Consider the following 20,299-nt stretch of genomic DNA (forward strand, 5'->3'; position numbering starts at 1 on the left):
GCATTGTAATACCATTTTTCACCGTGCAACGTCAACTTTAAACGAATTTATTTTTAAAAAAAAGTGTGTCCGTACTAATTTTGAAAATTTTCTATTGGGTTTTCTAAGGATTCAGCAGTTGTGATTAATATTTGTCTTGACGAATTCCAGTCTTCGGTTGTAAGAGAGTGTGTGTGTGTGTGTGTATCATGATTTTCTAATTATCAGTTCGTGTGTATGGTATTACACAAGTAAAATCATGCTGATTTCTACTGGTTGTTTCTGGTTTCATTAAATTTTAGCAGAGTATTTTTACTTTATAAAAAATAATAGTCTGTCTTACAGTCAACGTCTTTTAATGATTCCATGACAACTTCCATACTGAGGTCATAATTCTTGGGGCATATTCATAATTGGATGAACAAATCTGGCCGCTCGCTTTTTTGTACATTTTGTCAATTTAAATGGTGGTCCCAAACTCCACATGCATATTCCAAAATAGATATAACTAAGCGTTTGAAAAATATTTTTTTTTTGCATTTTGTGGGCAAGATAACACGTATCGTCTTAATAGGTCTAATATACCATTTGCTTAGGTGGTTAATTCTTGAATTTGAAGGTTTCTTTTTCAGATCACTAGTAATTGTGTCCCCTAAATATTTTATTTCAGGTTTTCAAAAAAGTACCTTCCAATGACGGTGGCATAATGGTTTTATGTCATTTAGTTTTTGTCATTTGCAATGTTTTCTTTATTACTTTTTCGGCTGGAACGACATGTTCCCTTTTTAGTGCCCACGTTCCTAGTACAGTGATGTCATTTTGTTTTGTAGTGTCATGATATCATGCTGTGTTTTGATTAATCTGTAGCATACATTCATCTGCAGTGTGGCGAATTTCTGAGATAATTTCATTCACGATGTCTTTGATGTGCACGGAGAAAAGCACCACTCCAAGTACTGTCTTGATGTACTCTACAAACTACTTTGACTCTACAAACTACTTTGGGTCAACCAGATTTGGAACCATTTACCTACACATAATTTTCTTGGAACATAAAAAGTAAGAGTCTGTCCAGCATTGAGTTTTGCCTGCAGTTTACTCTTTAATTCATGGAGGACAGTGTAAAATTGTTTGCTAAGTCCAATACAAGCTTTTGGAAGACGTATTGTTTATCAGATCGGATTGAAAAGTTATTCAACTGATTCAAGATGTTAGAGCAGATGTTATGTTCCTGCACTTTGTCAATAGCATAGATGAATGAGATCGAGTTCTGAACAATGGACATATATTTGCTAGAGACCAGTCCTTTGGGATGTTATAAATGTCCAAAGATTACTGAAAGAGGTGTGTAAGCACTGGTGCCAACCCTAAAGATAGTTATTCAAGTAATTTGGATGTACATTATCAAAATCACCAACTTTTAAACTCCTAAACATGTTATAACCTAACCATATTAATTTTTGGTACTTTTGGAAATGAACAGGTTGAAGCCATATCACTGATGCTGCTAAACATAATGCAGAATTGAGTGTTCAGTGTTTCAACTTGATCTGCATGTGTTTCTACTAATTTGGTATCCGTCTTAAATTGCATAATGCCTTGAGGGTCTTTAATTTTTTAATTTTGTTTTGCTATGTATGTATTTGAAAATTTTTATTTTGAATCTGCCCTTGGGTTTCCTTTTATGTTGATGTCATAGTTATGCAAATTTTCAACATTTTCTTCAATTTCAGGTTTTAACTATTCAATTGAGTCCTAATCTCGCACTGCCAGTATCTTTTGCTTTAGCACAATTTTTTTCTTCTTCGAACTTCTCTTATAAAGTCATCTGTAATTTAAGGCATTAACAAAATTATCTGCTCAATTTTAAAGGTTCATTTGTTTCAATTGAACTGTAGTACCGGTAGTAAGAAAATTCTTTATGTGTGTGTGTGTGTGATTTGGACTTTAAATTTTTTTCCTCAGTCATATTGCACAGGGGCATCATGCTGCATGACATGTAGCATGATGTATATGCATGTGTGTGATTTGGACTTATTTTTTCTCTCAGTCATATCGCATAGGGGCATCATGCCGCAGACATGTAGCATGATGTCCCACCCAATTACATTATTCTGACACCAGGCCAACCAGTCCTAACACTAACCTCTTAATGCTGAGTGCCTAGTGAGGAAAATATCTTACAATTTTCAAGTCAAAGTGTGATAAAAAACAAACATTTAAATTGAGAAGCCATGTTCAAGCATGAGTTTGTATTTATAATGGTGAGGAATTCATTTATCACAGATAATTATGTGGATATAAATTGTCCTGGTTTCATTATTTTTATTTTGTTTACTTGTGGACCCATACTATATCCACTGAGTGGATTGGAGTAAGACCCCTATTATTTCCATGGAATGGTAATTCACATGATCCAAGAAAACCGGAACCCAACAGAAAATACTAAATCAGCAGTAGTCTAATTTGTTGTACACAAAAAATGATACAGTAAAAGTTCTGTTTATTTTTCACATAAAGAAAGACCCAAATATATGCATGCAAGCAACAGGATAATTATTTGGCAAAACAATGTCCATGCAAATTAATTTTAATAATTAACAAAAGAAAACATTTGAAGATACAATCTTTATAACAAGTTTAAAACATATATTGCTATGAATATTTCTACATAATGTATCCAACATGCCCTAATTGTATATCCAACATGCTTTAATTGTATACAATTTAAAACTCACAAAGGTACTACAGCCATAAAAGTTGGCAAGTGTGGAATGATTTTAATTAAATCTTTCTGATGCAAAAAATAAATGCTCTTATTACGTTTCATCATTGTGTAAACAACATGAAAAGTAGGTCACTATGTCAGGTTTTTAAGTGGAGATCGGTACTACCCGAGTTAAATATATTATTTAAGTTTCATGACTGTACATCATGTAGCACATTTTGAAAAAAATGGTGCTATATGTAAATACTTCATGTAGGTATCAATATTATCAATGACAACAAAAATTATATCTTAGATATGCATCATGGATGCAATAAACACTGCAGTGGAAATATCTGCATCATGGGTACAATAAACACTGCAATGGAAATATTTGCATCATGGGTGCAATAAACACTGCAGTGGAAATATTTGCAAAACAATATAACACATAACAGAGCAATAAATTATATGCAAGTATGAATTCTAGAAACATGGAGGATATAGTAAAAGATGGTGATAGCACGAGAAGAATTAATACAAGATATATATAATAGAAACTGAATTGTTAATTATTCACTAGTTTTAAAAGGCTGTATACAAATTAATACAAAATAAATAATGGGTGCTGACTGAATTTAAACGTTGTTCCTTGTATATATGTAAGAGTATATCTACTGGTGTCCACCAGTCTTATCCATCATTATATACTAAGGATTGTCCTACTAGTATTGTCCACTGTATATGAAAACAGAATGGTATCAACCATGTATAAGATTGGTCTTATCTATCATTACATAACAATGTAATGGGACTCATCTAACCAAAATGTCTGCTAGGAGACAAAAGGATTTGTTGAAATTTGCACATACCTGTATATTAAATTTGTAGACAGGGATGTATTGGACAATGTGCACGAGTCTGTGTAATTTCGGCCAATATACTAATAATATTTTAGCTAACATTTTCTCAAAAAAAACTAAGGTGTGCATGATGGATGGAAAGATGGCTGGATATGCAAATGAAAAAATGAAAAATGGTGAGCAATTTGCTCCTATAATTATGTCCCCACCCCTTCCACATCCCACCTCTGCCCTCTAATCAAGATAAATCTGACAATGAAATGTGAAAACAGTGTCAAGAACAATGATTGGTCAGCATGCATATCTTTTGATGAAGACTAAAATATTTATCAAGTTTTACGACATTCCACTAAAAACTACAAAATTCTGTCACACTGTATCCAGTTGTCAAAAAGGTCTACAACTCCCAACAAAATTAATATGCACACAATTGGTCAATATGTGAATCTTGAGATAATGCTATAATACGTAAACATAAATCCATAACAAAACTGCAAGACAAACTGCAGGAGGTAGTTGCATTCATCTGATTGTGCCACACAATGAAACAAGATAAAATGCAAAAAAATGGACAATAACTAAAACAAAAATTGCAAGATCTAAATAATTTTGTTCATATTCGCATCTTAAAGTCATGACCATAATTTTAACTACGCTTCATGGCAATCAATCAAAAGCAGCAGGACTGGTTGTGTTAATCAGATAGTATCCAGCACTGTTGCCTAACAAAAAAGGCAAAATAACAAAAATTGCAGGAGCAGTCAGTTGTCTATATGCACATCATTAGGTGATTGCCACAATAATTTCAAAGATTCATGGCAAGCCATCACAAGTTGTGGGACTAGTTGCACTAACAAGTGCTGGAAGGAAGGACAGATGGATAGATTTGAGGACACTTAACAAGTGCTGGATGGAAGGACAGATGGATAGATTTGAGGACACTAACATGTGCTGGATGGAAGGACAGATGGATAGATTTGAGGACACTAACAAGTGCTGGATGGAAGGACAGATGGATAGATTTGAGGACACTAACAAGTGCTGGATGGAAGGACAGATGGATAGATTTGAGGAACCATAGATACCTACACAAAACTTAATCTGAAGAATTACTAACAGAAAAAGGTACATGTAGACCACTAGTCTACTACATGTATACAGGTTCATTGAGATGTCTTGAATGATTTTGGAGTTTTGCTTCAGAAAGTATAAATAATGGATAGATGGATAAACAAACAAATGAAAATGTTAAAAATATTGAACTGAAAAATTGTGAATAGCAGGAGACACATCTACACAACTAGTCCAATAGTGTACCAAATATTATAGAGGCTATGGTCTGGAAATGAAATGGATGGATGGTCAGTCAAATGGATAAAAATAAAAGTATTGAAACTGACTAATTGTGAACAGCGAAAAAGCTCATCTATACCACTAGTATAATACATGTACCAAGTTTCAGATACATCTTGAATGGTTTTGAAGTTATGCTCTGTATACAAGTGTGATGGCTGGGCACGTTGATGTATGGAAGACAGGTCTATATAGCCTGCCAGTATCACCGACGGGTGGAAAACAGGTAACCTGCCAGTATCACTGATGGGTGGAAAACAGATAACCTGCCAGTATCACTGGTGGGTGGAAAACAGGTCTATATAACCTGCCAGTATCACTGACGAATGGAAAACAGGTAACCTGCCAGAATTACTGATGGGTGGAAAACAGGTAACCTGCCAGTATCACTGGTGGGTGGAAAACAGGTCTAGATAACCTGCCAGTATCACTGACGGGTGGAAAACAGGTAACCTGCCAGTATCACTGGTGGAAGACAGGTAACTTGCCAGTATCACTGATGGGTGGAAAACAGGTCTATATAACCTGCCTGTATCACTGATGGGTGGAAAACAGGTCTATATAACCTGCCAATATCACTGACGAGTGAAAAATAGTCTATATAAGCTGCCATTCATACAGATGGGTGGAAAACATGTCTATATAACCTGCCAATATCACTGATGGGTGGAAAACAGGTCTGTATAAGCTACCAATATCACTGACGAGTGGAAAATAGTCTATATAAGCTGCCATTCCTATGTGTAGCAGAATATGTCTGACAAGATACAAGTGTTCATCATGATAGCATGTGCACTGCATGTTTGCACACATTACTAACCCCACCCCATCCTCCCTTCTCTCAATGCAACCAGAAGTCTTCATGGAAAGCAAAACACTCTCCACTATGTAGCAGATTATACATACTTTTATGTTTCTTTCACAAGAATTATACTACACAGTTCTGGTAAAGATTGTAAATAATTTAAAATTATGGATGATATCTGCATCATGTGTTATATACTGTATATATTGTACGTTGTTGTTGTTGTGGGGTTTAACGCCATTTTTCAGCACACGATAGGCTATACATGGCGGCCAGTATTGATGGTGGAGGAAGAACCCGGGAAAACCCCGGAAAGAACCACCGACCCTCGAGAAGCTACTGGCAAGCTTTCTCACATACCCACATTGGTATATATTGTACGTAACAGATAGAAGGCCTCAAGGTAAATTAGTTCTGTAACTAATTGAGTTACCTTCTCTAAATAAAGTCTCTATTATTATTATTATTATATGAATTGTGTGAAGTTTGTATTACAAGTGACTACAATGAAATTTCCTGGGAATGCATCTGGATGGTTCATTTTTAAATAAAGCTTGGGTTGAAAGACAAAAAGTTGAATGAAAAGTCAACAAAAACAGGCTAAAACTAAATTTGACTATGACAGGGAATAGGATTTAAAAAAAGAAATTAGGAGCTCAGAGTTTCTTAACTGCAGGAGTTTCTTTGGCCGGAGGTGAACAAAGATTCAACAATCATATATTGTATAGTAAGTTTTGAACAGCACTGCAAATTTCATCAACAGTTACATCTAACATCCTACTGAAAAATGTAAAGGATAAAATATCCAGAGCTAAATTCATATTCATCCTTTCAGATGCTAGCACTGATTCAACAGTTCAAGAATGTGTTCTTGTTAGATTTGTGGACCCTGACCATAATACTCCAAAAATAAGACAAGCTGAAATATCCAGTATATTTTACATATCACAGATCTATATGGCATGCATTTAAACGGATCTCCTTAATAAAAGTAAACATTTTAACAGTTCTGTTTTCCACTATTCATTTTAACAATGACTTTACAGACAAGTGGGTTTTTTGTAAGGACAAGTAAACTTTTTAATTTACTTGTCCATGGACTTGATTTTAACAAAATATCTGTACCCCTGGTGTCTATGAAATGAACAGATAGCTGGAAATACAAAAACACGTTTGCAGCAAGATTATAGTAACCTTCTTTTGGTGTAACAGAGTTACTCCTTTATTTGTTTTTGTTGTTGTAGGGTTTAACGCCATTTTGCAGACACAATAGGCTATACATGGCGGCCAGTATTAATGGTGGAGGAAGAACCCGAGAAAACCCCGGAAAGAACCACCGAGAATAATCCCTTTTTCGATGCATCAACATACCAATTTTCCTGAGTGAACAAAATATGGTCCAAGATATAAGTGCTTAATGAAACAACACACAAGTTAATCTACATAATGCTAATATCTCTTCAAGCTTGATCAGCATGGAATAATAAACAGAATCTTTCATGTGCATTGGTCTGAACAAGAAAATTCAACTATTTTATGGCAATTAAGTTTATACAGAAAACATTATCATCTCCAGGTTGGAAACAAACTTGTGAACTGCAGGAACAGCTGCTGCACATATTCTGGTGACAAAACTTAGTGTGTGCTGTTAAGGGGCATGGTATGGTATTGAAGGGAAATAAAACCCTACTGTTAATTAAGGCCTGAAGAGCAGCAGAAATCCAAAGTATCAAGGCAATGACAGGCCAAGTGACCTTGAAATCACTCACCTATCATGTCATATACCTCAAAGCCAAAACACCAGGAAAGATGGCAGTTATGATAATACTAGTTACCAAAATTGTTTTTAACATAAAATTTTTTCTATTGTTTAATCTGGCAGCTATCTGTAAAATATTTCTGAAAATAGCAACTGCTGATGGATAATAGATAAAACATACTAGACACAGCAACTAATTAGCTAAAATTTGTGTTGGCAACTTCAAAAGAGACAAGTATATATGGAATTTATTTTGGTCAGATTTCACAGAACATGAAAACAGTATCACTGGAAATTTATAAAACTGCCAAGGAACAATGGTAACATTTTCTACAATTTATGGATGATGGTTGCACCTGATACAGGTATTCTTTTCATGGAGATACAAACTGTGTTAACACATTAACCCCTAGCGACGACTTTACGGGGCAGGAGGTAGTAGCCTACTGCCGAGCTCTGTAGCGTCATGATCATGCATGATACAATAAAGTGGGTGGTATTATAGAAAGGTAGACAGATGTAACTCTACAATGATACCAAATAATCTGGAATATCTAGTTGCACTACAAAATACAGACAGAAAAACCTCATTTTTTGGACCAGACTTTTTTTAACACAAAATTCGCCCGTGGTCGGAATCCTATTTTGTGTCTGGATTTTAGGCTTTTTGGTCTCAGATCTAAGGCAAACCGGTATGAACTGCAAACAGACAGATGAGCCTTTGCAAAAAGTAGGATAAGATGGGCATTTGGAATAAAGAGTGGTCTCCATACAAAAATAATGGCTCCGTTTAGCAAAAAAAATTAAAAAATTAAAATAACTCCAACTTTTACCCTTCTGCTCATGCGGGAGTCAAATAGCCAATGAAAATCGATGTTTCTAACACAACTAGGCAGTATGTTAGTGAAAGATGACCGGGGATTTGGTATTTTCGAGTTTATTCAGAAATAGCTTTCAAAATGAGTTTCCTACTCGATTTTCAGGCAAAAATGACAAAAAGCTCCAGGGGTTAATGTGTTAACAACTTTAGTGACATTCAGTTTCAAATAGTAACGTTTGCTAGTCAGTTTGAAAAAATAAATTAGTCAATACTCAATTTATCAAATGCTTTGCAATACAGACACTGAGGATGTTTTTCGAGACACTGCTAGGAGTATAAATATTATCAGAGGTCAAGCAAAATCAAATATTTAAACACTCATAATATTTTTTTATCAAATACTTGATTGAAAATGTTGCATTATCACAATGAAAACATTTTGCTTTAAGTCCAACAGTGTATGCATTGTAAACACTTTAACAATAAGTAAATAAATAATACAATTCTGTATTTCAATACTCCATTACAAAAGAGAACACATTTTACTTAGTACAACATTACTGTGGAACTTTTATGAAAGACCATGTAAACCTACTTGTAATATACAATATGAACATTAAAAACTAAATGTCTAGATAAGTGTGAGCCGCTTATTTTAGAGAAGACTAACATAACATTATAATGAACAGAAGTACTACGAACAGCACATTGCATGTCGACCAAGTACAAGAATGAACTGCACATTATTTGCCCAATTAGTGTTTACTATTCAACTAGATTGTTCATAGCTTAAAAGCATGTCATCAACAGCGTTGGTAACTGTAGATGTGCACAACTGGAGTTATTGTGAAGAAAGCATCAGGCGAACCTTGTGCATTTTAAGGAAAATAAATCTGAATAAAAGCTCTGACGCCATCTTGAAGCAAATTCACCTAAAAACTTTGAGCAAAGCCTAGGTGTGTGCATTTCTGACTAAAAAAGCAACTTGAGATTATAAACAGCTCCAACACTTTCTTCATTGCACATTAATAAAAAAACATTATTTTTCATGAAGTCTGCTAAAGAAACTGAGACAATTTTCCTTTGAAAACATTAAGTTTATCTATTTGGATGACGGAGATCAACTGTAAAAATTGCATGGAGGTTGAGAATTTAAACTGGACCCATTTCACAGAACATCAACATTAAAACTCAACTAAAGTCCTGCACGAGTGAGATTGAAAATCCCAAATAGATTACATTATCTAAACTTGAAATAAAGGCTGCTCTTTGCAAAACTCCTGAAATCATGACTAAGGTTCCTGGGGGTGGGCACCAGTCACTACTTTTATCACAGCAAAAAAGAGAAACTCTAAAAGCAGCAAGTCTTGACATCTTAGGAAAAATTATTATGCATTTCTACCAATGGGACAAAAGGTGAAAGTAACTCTACTAGATTCTAGATTCTAACACCATGTGCTATGGCTATACAAAGCCGATCTTTTAAAACAAAAGAAACAACTTTCCGCGATATGCTTTCAGATTAATAGTCAGTCTAACTAAATGAGATCTGTTTATATTTTCATGGCTCGAACAATGGCAGCAGCTAGTTGCTGGAGATCTTTGCTCCGCACCCTTGCAGTTTCTAGCACCTCCTCATGATTGGCAAATGTTTTAGAATCATGCTCCACAATGCACTTGTTTGTGATTAAAGACAGGCCCAATACTCGCATTCCACAGTGTTTGGCTACCAAAACTTCTGGAACTGTGCTCATACCTGACAGAGTGAAAGGGTTATAAGTCATTCAGAACATCACATAGAAATATATAAAACAATGACATTTAAGCGATTAATTTTAACAATGTAAATTATTTTACATACATAGGTCCCTAAGCACACAATCCTTCAGTACTCAGTATACCACTCCCTCTTTTATAATGCATGTATGTTTATGGACCTCAATCAATTTTCCATTAGTACACCATTATCGTTTTGTAATGCATGTTATGTTTATGAACCTCAGTACACTGTCCCTCAATATACCATTACCCTTTTATAAGGCATATATGTGTATGAACCTCAATAAACTGTCGCTCAGGATATCATTACCCTTTTATAATGCATGAATGTTTATGGACCTCATCACACTGTCCGTCAGTATACCATTACCCTTTTATAATGCATGAATGATTACGGACCTCAATACACTGTCCGTCAGTATACCATTACCCTTTTATAATGCATGTATGTTCATGAACCTCAATACACTGTCCCTCAGTATATCATTACCTTTTTATAATGCATATATTATGTGTATGAACCTCAAGACACTGTCTGTCAGTATACCACTTTTATAATGCATATGTTATGTGCATGAACCTCAATACACTGTCCCTCAGTATACCATTGCCCTTTTATAAGGCATGAATGTTTACGGACCTCAATACACTGTCCCTCACTATACCATAACCCTTTTATAATGCATATACATGTATGACCTCAAGACGCTGTCCATCAGTATACCATTGACCTTTAAGAATGCATGTATGTATGTGAACCTCAATACACTTTTCCACAGTATACCGTTGCCCTTAAATAATGCATGTATGGTTCATGTATATCAACTGTCATTCAATATACCAGTGACCCTTTTGTAATTATAATTTGGTTTCACACTGCAAAGTACTTTATTGTTGTTATATTAAGTGAATGTATTATTGTGATGTGGATTTGTTGAAGCACATCTCAGTATAAGTTAACCTCACTTTTATAATGAAATCACCTTAAAGCTCTCATTAACTACGATGTACAAAACCGCTGGTACCTATTGCAGGTTGGTATACAAATGCAATCAAATTATCATTACAAGCTAAATCTTGTTGATTCTGTGGCATTTTTTTTACTCTGTTGTAGCAGTTCTTTTCATGCTAACAATGCTAAAATTAAATTTTACCATTGCAATGATAAAATAAAACTACTGTAATAATTAAATATGCCATTGCCAGTTTAAAAATGCTGCAGCAGTAAATTTCACTACTGTAATTTAAGAAATTGTTATTGCACCCAAAAACGTAATTTTGCAAGATGTGAATACTAATGCAACTGGCAATCTTGACCTTTTTCACACTCCACACAGATTTTTAGTGGAAACAATATATGCCCTAAAAGTGTCAGGGTATTAATTACTACTATTTATGTGTAATAACATCGGAGACGTTTCACTGGACACAAAGTATGTCAATCAACCTATAGTAAATGTATTTATTTTCACCGGTATCAATTTGGGGTGGGTGGGTAACGAATGACTTTCAATAGAAAGTTTACAATGAAAGCACTTACCTGATCACATTAGAAAAAGAAGAAAAAAAACCCCACTGCTATCTCTTGAATGCAGCCCTTCTCAAAAGACAAAAATTTATTCATGTTGATATCAGAGAAAGAAACTCTTTCAGATTGGCTTACCTTGCGCCTGCATGGTGAACAGATGCTACTCCATTTAAGCTTCAGCACAACATCAACGATAATGTTCACGTCTACACAGAGGCTTGGCTTTATACTACTGTCATCTGACCATATTAATGTTAGGAGAATAGATATAAGGAGATAAGCATGCAGCCGCTACCATGGATACCCTTCAAGGAAATATGACTGGTACTTCTATACCAGAGTGGTCCAACTACTGGCTTGAGGATACATTTTTGTGGTTCACATCAATTTTGTGATTATAGTATAATTACTATAATATACCTATCTATGGCCCACAAACTTTACATTTTTGGACTATGTGCCCCATGGTGCTGAAGATGCTGGACCACCCTACTCTATAATATGGATAAAACCACTCCTCTAATGTAAAGGCTGCATAACCGAAGGTTATGTCACGTCAATACACAGTAATGAATGACTGGAATTTTCTTAATCAGAAATATTCTGGATGAATCCCGCTACAGCTATAAACCCACACTGTCAGGAGGTTGTGCTGTCATTTATTGGGTATGGTGGTCACCTGGGCCTGGACCAAACCAGATTCAATTTCCATCTCTGCTTTAATTGGTCTTGCAATTAGATACCTGATAATGTTGACTATGTATGCCAGCTTATGGTTTCAATAATATCCTGAATAAGTCTGAATGCAAGGGTCACCAAAAACTCTCAACACACTGTGTTGAATGTATCACCCACTTAAGCCAAGACATTATGGACTGAGGGGTTATGTTGTTTTCCAACCTACACCAGAATGAGGCATTGTCAGGGTCCATAACTTTTCTGTGCATTTCAAATTGTACACGAGAGTATAAATGGTTCTTGAAGCTCTGCCTCCCATAGCATAATTAATTGAGGAAAACAAGTGAATGACCAAGGGTAACCTGTTCTTCACTAAGAAGCCTTGATACATCATTTGGGCAAATAAATTATATAAACCAGAGCTAATTTTCCATATCCACTGAAAGGGAATTTAATTCACTTGCTCTGCATGAGAAGTTAAGGCTATCCAAAAATACATTTTGCAAGATATCATCACTAGTAAAGTTATAGGAAGGATCAGAACTGAGCATGAAGCAGTAACATTTCATAGGGCAAAGAGCTGAAGATGTCTCCTCAAAAAGATACAAGTTAGCAAATTGAACAAAACATAGTTTACAAGGGGAAAATGTTGCTGCCCATGAACCAGCCACAAAAATCACACCAACACTTCTCCTATGCCCTGAAAGTGGAGTGCCTTCTAGCTCATGCAGTTCTCTCTATGACTGAAGGGATCTGTCTAAGGCCTCATAACAAGAGCCAGGCATGTAGGAGAAGCCTTTCTGGGCAAGGACAGCACTGCTGGGATTTTCCTGGGGGCATCTGGCACAAGACAGAGTAGATCACCCAAGATTTGAGAGAAGTTATCACAGACATTATCAAGGTCTGGGTCCTTTTTTCTAGATTATTTCTGGTATCAGAACTGTTGGTGGGAAAGGGAAGCCCCAAAACTCGTCCAAGACTGACACATCATTCATGGTTTAGGTGGCGCTCTACAGTTTCCTATTTTGCATAGGGTTAGGATTTTAAAGAAAAAGAATTTCCCCGGCTTTCCTCACTGGTTATACTGGCTATTTAAAAAAGACCTTGTATATCTTAGGTATAATTCAAAGAACCTTTAATTCCCTTTATTTTGGTGTATGATTGATGGGTGTACTATGGGTTATAGAGTATACAGCCTGGCCTTACTTCAGATGTGCACCTTTCAAAAAAGTGCTAGCTCTACTAGCAGCAGAGGGGGCGAATCGGACATTTTGTCCAATCGTTATTTGGCTTAATTATTACTTTCTGCACTCAACGATCTAGTGTCGTCAGCGCCTGGTAAAAAAAAAACGACGACGTCGTTGGGGGATCGTCGCGTCGTCATTTGGTTTAATTAACACCTTCTGCGCGTCGATCCCCAGCGTCGTCAGCGTCCGGTAAGCACATCGACGACCGCGTCGATGTCATTGCCCCCTCTGCTGCTAAGTGGTTATTTACAATGAAAATTATTTACAACTAACCGAATATTTGGTCAAGTCCGATACGATATCGTGTCCGAGGATCATGTAAATTTATCGTTATGAATCCATGTGGGGTCGACTGAGCATGACTAAAAAAGTTTCGAAAAACATTAAAGTCCATGTCACCGCCGCACCATGTCTGCCAAATATTTCGTAGCGTGTGTGTATCAACGCCGTTGAACACAGCAAGAATATTACAGTTGTCTCTAATTACTTTTGGAATCTGAGTGTATCGTTGAGTGACATATATCACGTCAGTGTTTTTATGCCTGCCTCTGGAAAATATCCTAGCTGGGTTTTTTTGATTGTCTAACATAACATCATCGTACACGACTAGATTGTTAACGTCGCCATCAATATCATCGATACCTGGTGCATCATTGATATCTGTAATAAACTCAATAACATTTTTTTTAGCGATCGCTGATGCATTCTCGTTGAAATCTTTCAACACCTCGTAGCATCGTTGATCATCTACGCTAGGAGCAACCAAATACAACTTATCCCACTTCATCCATCTCATTATTAAATTGAGTAACAATTGCGTCTTGCCGGATCCAGATGGTCCGATGATAATCATCCGGATCGAGTTTGGTAACGCTGCAACATGCTTAACTGGTTCTCTTGTTTTAGTCGCCGAAAAATCAATTATATTCATATCTCTATACATAAATTATGGATCTATATTGTGTGAAGTGTAGAGTACGTACTGGCACAAATGATATGACAACCGCTACAACAAGAAATAACAGATCGGCCCTTACTGGCAAGTGTGTACAATGCGGTACAAAGAAATTTAGATTTATTTCTATTAGACCCGGAGATGTTTTAAAAAAAAGCGAGGAGGTGACATCGCAGCCAAGTTATCAAAACTCCCCGGAACCCCGTGGGCAAAGTATCCAGGAGAAAAACACCTCCCAGGATATAACTACTGTGGCCCCGGAACACGATTAGATATTAGACTCGATGATCAAAATCAGCCCAAACCCGGTGAGTATCCAATAAACGCTATCGATAAGGCGTGTCATGCTCATGATGTTGCTTACAAAAGTAGCGATCTGCAACAGCGTCATATCGCGGACGTAAAATTAATTCACGCGTTAAATGCTATTCCTGATAAATCCGTCAAAGAAAAATTGGCTTCATGGTTGGTAAAATCGGCTATGAAAGGTAAATTAATGATTGGAAGCGGAGCTTCTCGCGCTGGTAATTGAAAACGATAGCGTTTATAATAACAACATGGAATCCATCTATTATTCTCCGAGAGGATACTGGAAGGGGAAGGCCGCAATTGGAAAGCTTGCAAGCGCTGCAAAGGTAACAAAGACCACTGCGGCTAATTGGTTATCCAAACAGGCTATATGGCAAATCTATCTACCACCGCCTAAACAAATCAACTTCTCGCGCTTTGATGTCAGCGTACCTAATGAAGTTCATCAGGCTGATATACTATTTTTGCCGCATGACAACGGTTACAAATACGCGCTAACCGTAGTTGATGTTGCGAGTCGATACAAACAAGCGGAGCCGTTAAAAACAAAGTCGGCAACTGAAGTAGCCGGTGCGTTTGAAAGAATTTATCGAAGAGGCCCTCTGCGCTGGCCAAATCTATTACAAGTTGATCCTGGCAGTGAATTTCGCGGCGCTGTTTTATCAACGCTGAAACATCATAGCGTCGCGATACGACGAGGTCATACTGCGCTACATCGTGATCAGGCAATTGTTGAACGATTCAATCGGACTCTCGCTGAACGGTTATTTGGATATCAATACGCGAAGGAATTCATCCAAGAAAAACGATCTCGTGAATGGGTTAAAAGGTTGCCAGGCGTAATTGCAGCGTTAAATAACGAGATTACCCGAGCAATCAACATGAAGCCCAGCGACGCGATTAAATACGAGTATATACCCGGAAAATCAAAAATAAATAGCGTTTCCAAGCCGATTCTTGGCGATGTCACTGTTAGATATCTGTATGAACCAGGAGAGCTTGAAGGCGGTAAAAAAAGGGCTACCGATCCTATTTGGAGTGTTACCACACATAACATATCAACGATAACACGATCAATTGGTAGACCACCGATCTATAGACTGGATTCAACTGCTCCTCAGCGCGGATTTACACGCGAGCAACTACAAGTGATACCTAACGATACTCAATTACCCCCGCGTGGTCTTAACTAGCGCCGTTGCGTCTATTGCACTCAAGACAGGTCAACCTCACATTGTTTTTGACATGACCGAGACTGTTATCGATCCTATCCACGGTAAATTGGCGAGTGTCTTTATCCGAATAACGCCAACTCATTATACAATTGCAACTCGCGCAGTGATTATTCTGTTGTTGTCGTAGCGAGATTATTAATTCGGCATCAATATCAAAACGCCGCTGTTTTTTTTTATCCTGTTGGCGGTAACCCGAGAGTTTTCTATCAATGACGCTTGCATCGATGGTGACTTTGTCGCCGGCTTCGTCAGTGACTCCGTCACTGGCTTCGTCAATAACAATTCTTCGAAGCTGATTTATCCTTCGTACTCTGGACACTGCAAGATAGACTAGATTCGACCATTCGATGCGATTATCAACTATCCAAACAATTGTGTCCGTGATGGTTAGTCCCTGCGAGGAATGTATTGTTGTTGCGTATCCTAGCGTCCACGGGGATTTATCAGCACGTAGCGCGTCCTCGACGACACCGATATCAACGAGCACGATATCATTCAGCACGAGAATTTGTTTTTTTGTCCCTGACGCTGTCGGGCCCGGGATTTCAACTTCAATGTTCTGCCGCCGTGTGTCAGCGGGTCTATAACATAACGGCACTGGACGCGTTGGAAACTTTTCCTTATGCAACGCAAACAACCTCCGCTGAAGTGTGTCTCTGACTATCTTTCTGCTCGCTACAATTAAATCGTTTGGTCTCCATGTTTCCCAGAATTCATTTAACGGCGTTTCCGGAATCACCTCGCGGATTATTTCACATTGAATTCTATCCGGCTGTAATCTGATTAATTTTTTAACCTCGCGCAGTTGTTCATCAAGTGCTCGGTAATCAGTATCGGTTTCTTCATAATAGTCCACAAAACCCTTTAACCAATCATGTGGACCCTCGCCGACAAATGGTGGTGGTTGGCCATGGTCCCCACACATGATTACTGCTGTATTCGCGCGCAGCAACCACTCAAGAAACATTTGTAAAGTATCTAACGAAACAGTACATATCTCATCCCAGATGATAATGTCGGGAATAAATTTTTCCCCCATTCGATCAGGAGTCCACTCACCGCCGCTGTATCGAAAAAAGCTGTGATAAGTAACGGCGTCAACATTTCGTTGTTTTATCTCTCGCGCTAGTCTATGGGTCGGTGTAAGCACGATTATACTTGCCCGCGTTCGAAATAATTCAATTGCCCGAGTCGTCTTTCCTGACCCGCCACAGCCGCTTAAATAAACCGTCTTGTGTCTACAAATTGGATCAGAACACGGTGGTGCATTAGACCATTCTGACAATTTATCACCGCATAGGTAATTGTTCTCAACGATGACATTTGCTGACGGGGAATAATCGCGTCGTATTTCTTCTTTAATTCTCCATGTACCCCAACTCTCGTCCGGACTAGTAAACTCGGTTACGTTTTTCTTATACTTCGCGTCTATATAAAATGAATCAACGGCTACTCTAACCGCGGTATCGGGAAATCTATTTATCATCGAGAATAAATTGATAGCGGCGTAACCCAGCATAGACGCCCTCAAATGTGGATACGCGGGGCTGTCTCCATCGCTGTAGGAAACAACTGTACCCAACCTTGTTCCATTGGACAAGAAAGCTGTTTTGCAGTTCACGTATCTATTTTTCGCCACTGCGTCCTTGATTACGAAATCATATTCTGCGTCATCTATAATCAGCCGTGAGCAATATCGTTTGTAGTCGCAGTTTTTTCCACCTTGTGTGAACTTACCAATTATTCTTCTACCGAGATCTTTTGCCTCGCGGTTTCGTTGGTTGAATATCCTCCTGGACCATTCGATGATATATTCCTCGTCGGCATCAATGTGTTTTCTGGATTCGTCAATTATGCTATCTAGACGCTCCGGTTCTGGTAACCAGACTTTAGTCTGCGCCCGGTATGATATAATCGCGTCACTGACAATTAACGAAACTAGCATTTTACAATCAATCATATACCGTAGCAGCGCTATTGGCAACCACTTCTTTTCAGCTATGTGTCTACCGATCCAAATATAGCAACAGCGATGGAGTCCTGCCGCGAATTCAAATGATACTATGCGAGCGAATCCGGTTAAATCAAAATCAGGCAGTGGTCCATTAATAGCAACACGAGTCATTTCATGTCTGGGGTGTCCAAATCGTTTGAAATACTCAGCGGCGGATCCATACCCGAGAAAACTCGCTGGATAACAGGCAACCATATCAACCGAGATCATAGCGTCGCGGTTGTATTCAGTGTTCCATAGTCCACCGTGATAGTATTCCAAACAACTGGATTGTACATCTGGTAAAAATTCCTTGCGCGTTGGTCTCCACGCATTTTTCCTCGCTGCAACATGAGCTACAACCGATGGAATCGTAAAACAATTTGTTAGCAGTTGTTCATCATGCTCCTCAAATTCTATGGCGGTTTTTTTCATCTTGTTGTGAAATGCTTCAGTGCGGTATAATTCACCGTTTGGTCTTACAAACTGATCAAAGGTATCCGCATCGTTTTCAGCGCTGCGAAGTAACCACACTGATACAGGGTCGTTTTTACACAAGTAGGCAATAGCATCAAATAGTTTCCTCTCCGCGAGAAAACCATCCCGGGAGAATTGTTCTCCCAGGAATTCTTCGGGTATATACTTTACTGTTCTATCCCGTGGAAATATTGTGATCGCGGGCGTCCATGCGTGTTCGTTATGATCAATAATTTTGATTGGGGCTCCCTTCGATTTATACTTTGATTCGTATAATACTTCACCGGTTATCGTTGTAACGGTTATTGGAAATCTCAGCGATGTTTCTAATCTCGCTATGTCGCTGATGGTCGCTCCACGCTCTTTTACGGTTAGTTCCCACTGGTTGATTTTGCTACGTCGTAAATCAGTCAATTTGTTTCCTCGACACGCATTTGTAAAATGCTCTATTATTCGTTCTGCTACACAATTTATCCCGGTTGACTGTTTCATCGGTTTCAGTTTTCCGATATCAGGTTTCTTATTTAACGGGTATATTCCATAAACAACTGCTGTTTCAGGATACGCTCGTTCATAGTATGGTCTGTCAATTCCGGTTAACAACCCCGGCTTGGAGTCGCGGCTGACAGTGACTGTTTTCTTGTCGCTGAAAACTGGTTCAAATTTATCACGTATGATCCAATCGCCTGATTTCACCCGGACAATGAATTTTACTCTGAAGAAATATCTTTTACCGTCAAGTTGTGATATTATCGTTGCCGCGCGGTTGTCGTTCATGGTAGCATCAACAACACCATCAATTCGAAATGTTGACCAACTATGAGATGCACCATCACGTTTGAATTCATCGATACAATCGCGTATTTTACTCAACAGGGTTTTATCGTTTATTAACGCTTTTGGTGTGTCCTTGAGGACTCTATCGAGATTGAATTTAATATTTTTCCGGGGCTTAATTGCTGCTAATCTCTCGAACTCATCCATATAATTAAAACAAGTATTTAAATGAAAGAATATAGTATAATGAATCACTGCAAATGGTTGATGATTGGGTCGATAACCCCGTGCAATAAATCATGTAGAGGTGAATTCTGCGGGTATCATTTACAAAGCGTTCGTAATGGTTCTCTTGGCCCCCTCCCGTGCTTGGTTTGTCACGTCGGTGTAAGAGGAAAATCGCAGTTGTGTATTAATTGTGGCGGAAAGCGATACAGGGAACTAAAACGCTATTATGACAAGCGAATTAAAAACGCCGTCATTGACCCCACCGCCGATTTCGTCATCAAAACCCCCCAAGACTACGTTGAAAGATTCATAATTAAACCAAATAATAAATTAGACAAATAGTATTATTATACAAATGGACCAAGAATTTCAGCCGCATCCTGTGTTCGTCAGTTACGAGGCGTCTCGCGACGGCATTGTTAGAAACCGCAAACTGAAGAAGCCGGTTGGTACCGTAAATAATCACGGGTATTTAATGTTTGGTGCCGGAAAGAAGAAATATCTCTGTCACAGAATCATCTATGAATGTTTTCACGGATTAATCGAGAATGGGCTTGTTATTGATCATATTAATAATAATAAGACTGATAATTCTCTTACAAACTTGCAAGCCATCTCTCAGAGTGAAAATAGTAAAAAAGGCCAAACCGGTAAATACCCAAAGAAAGCAAAACCCGTAAAGTCATTTGATACAACAACTCACGAGGAAAAAATATTTCAGTCGATGAATGAAGCCAGTAGATACTTTGACATTTGTATCGCCTCAATACGAAAAGTAGCAGAACGAGTATATCAAACAGCAATCTC

General features: G+C 37.8%; 1 protein-coding gene across 2 annotated transcripts in view; it reads right to left on the reverse strand.

Moving 5' to 3' along the window:
* Window positions 1–2,465: 2,465 nt before the first annotated feature.
* The window catches only part of LOC149779981 (purine nucleoside phosphorylase-like), a 72,917-nt gene continuing 55,083 nt past the window's right edge, over window positions 2,466–20,299 (reverse strand). For both annotated transcript variants that reach the window (XM_089936705.1, XM_089936704.1), the window contains one exon: window positions 2,466–10,042. In XM_089936705.1, the coding sequence (XP_089792831.1) occupies window positions 9,840–10,042 (203 nt within the window). In that variant the 3' untranslated portion in view covers window positions 2,466–9,839. The remainder of the gene's footprint in view (window positions 10,043–20,299) is intronic.

Source organism: Sinohyriopsis cumingii, chromosome 16 (genome assembly GCF_028554795.1).
Source record: "Sinohyriopsis cumingii isolate HCF-2022 chromosome 16, ASM2855479v2, whole genome shotgun sequence".
NCBI lineage: Eukaryota > Metazoa > Mollusca > Bivalvia > Unionida > Unionidae > Sinohyriopsis > Sinohyriopsis cumingii.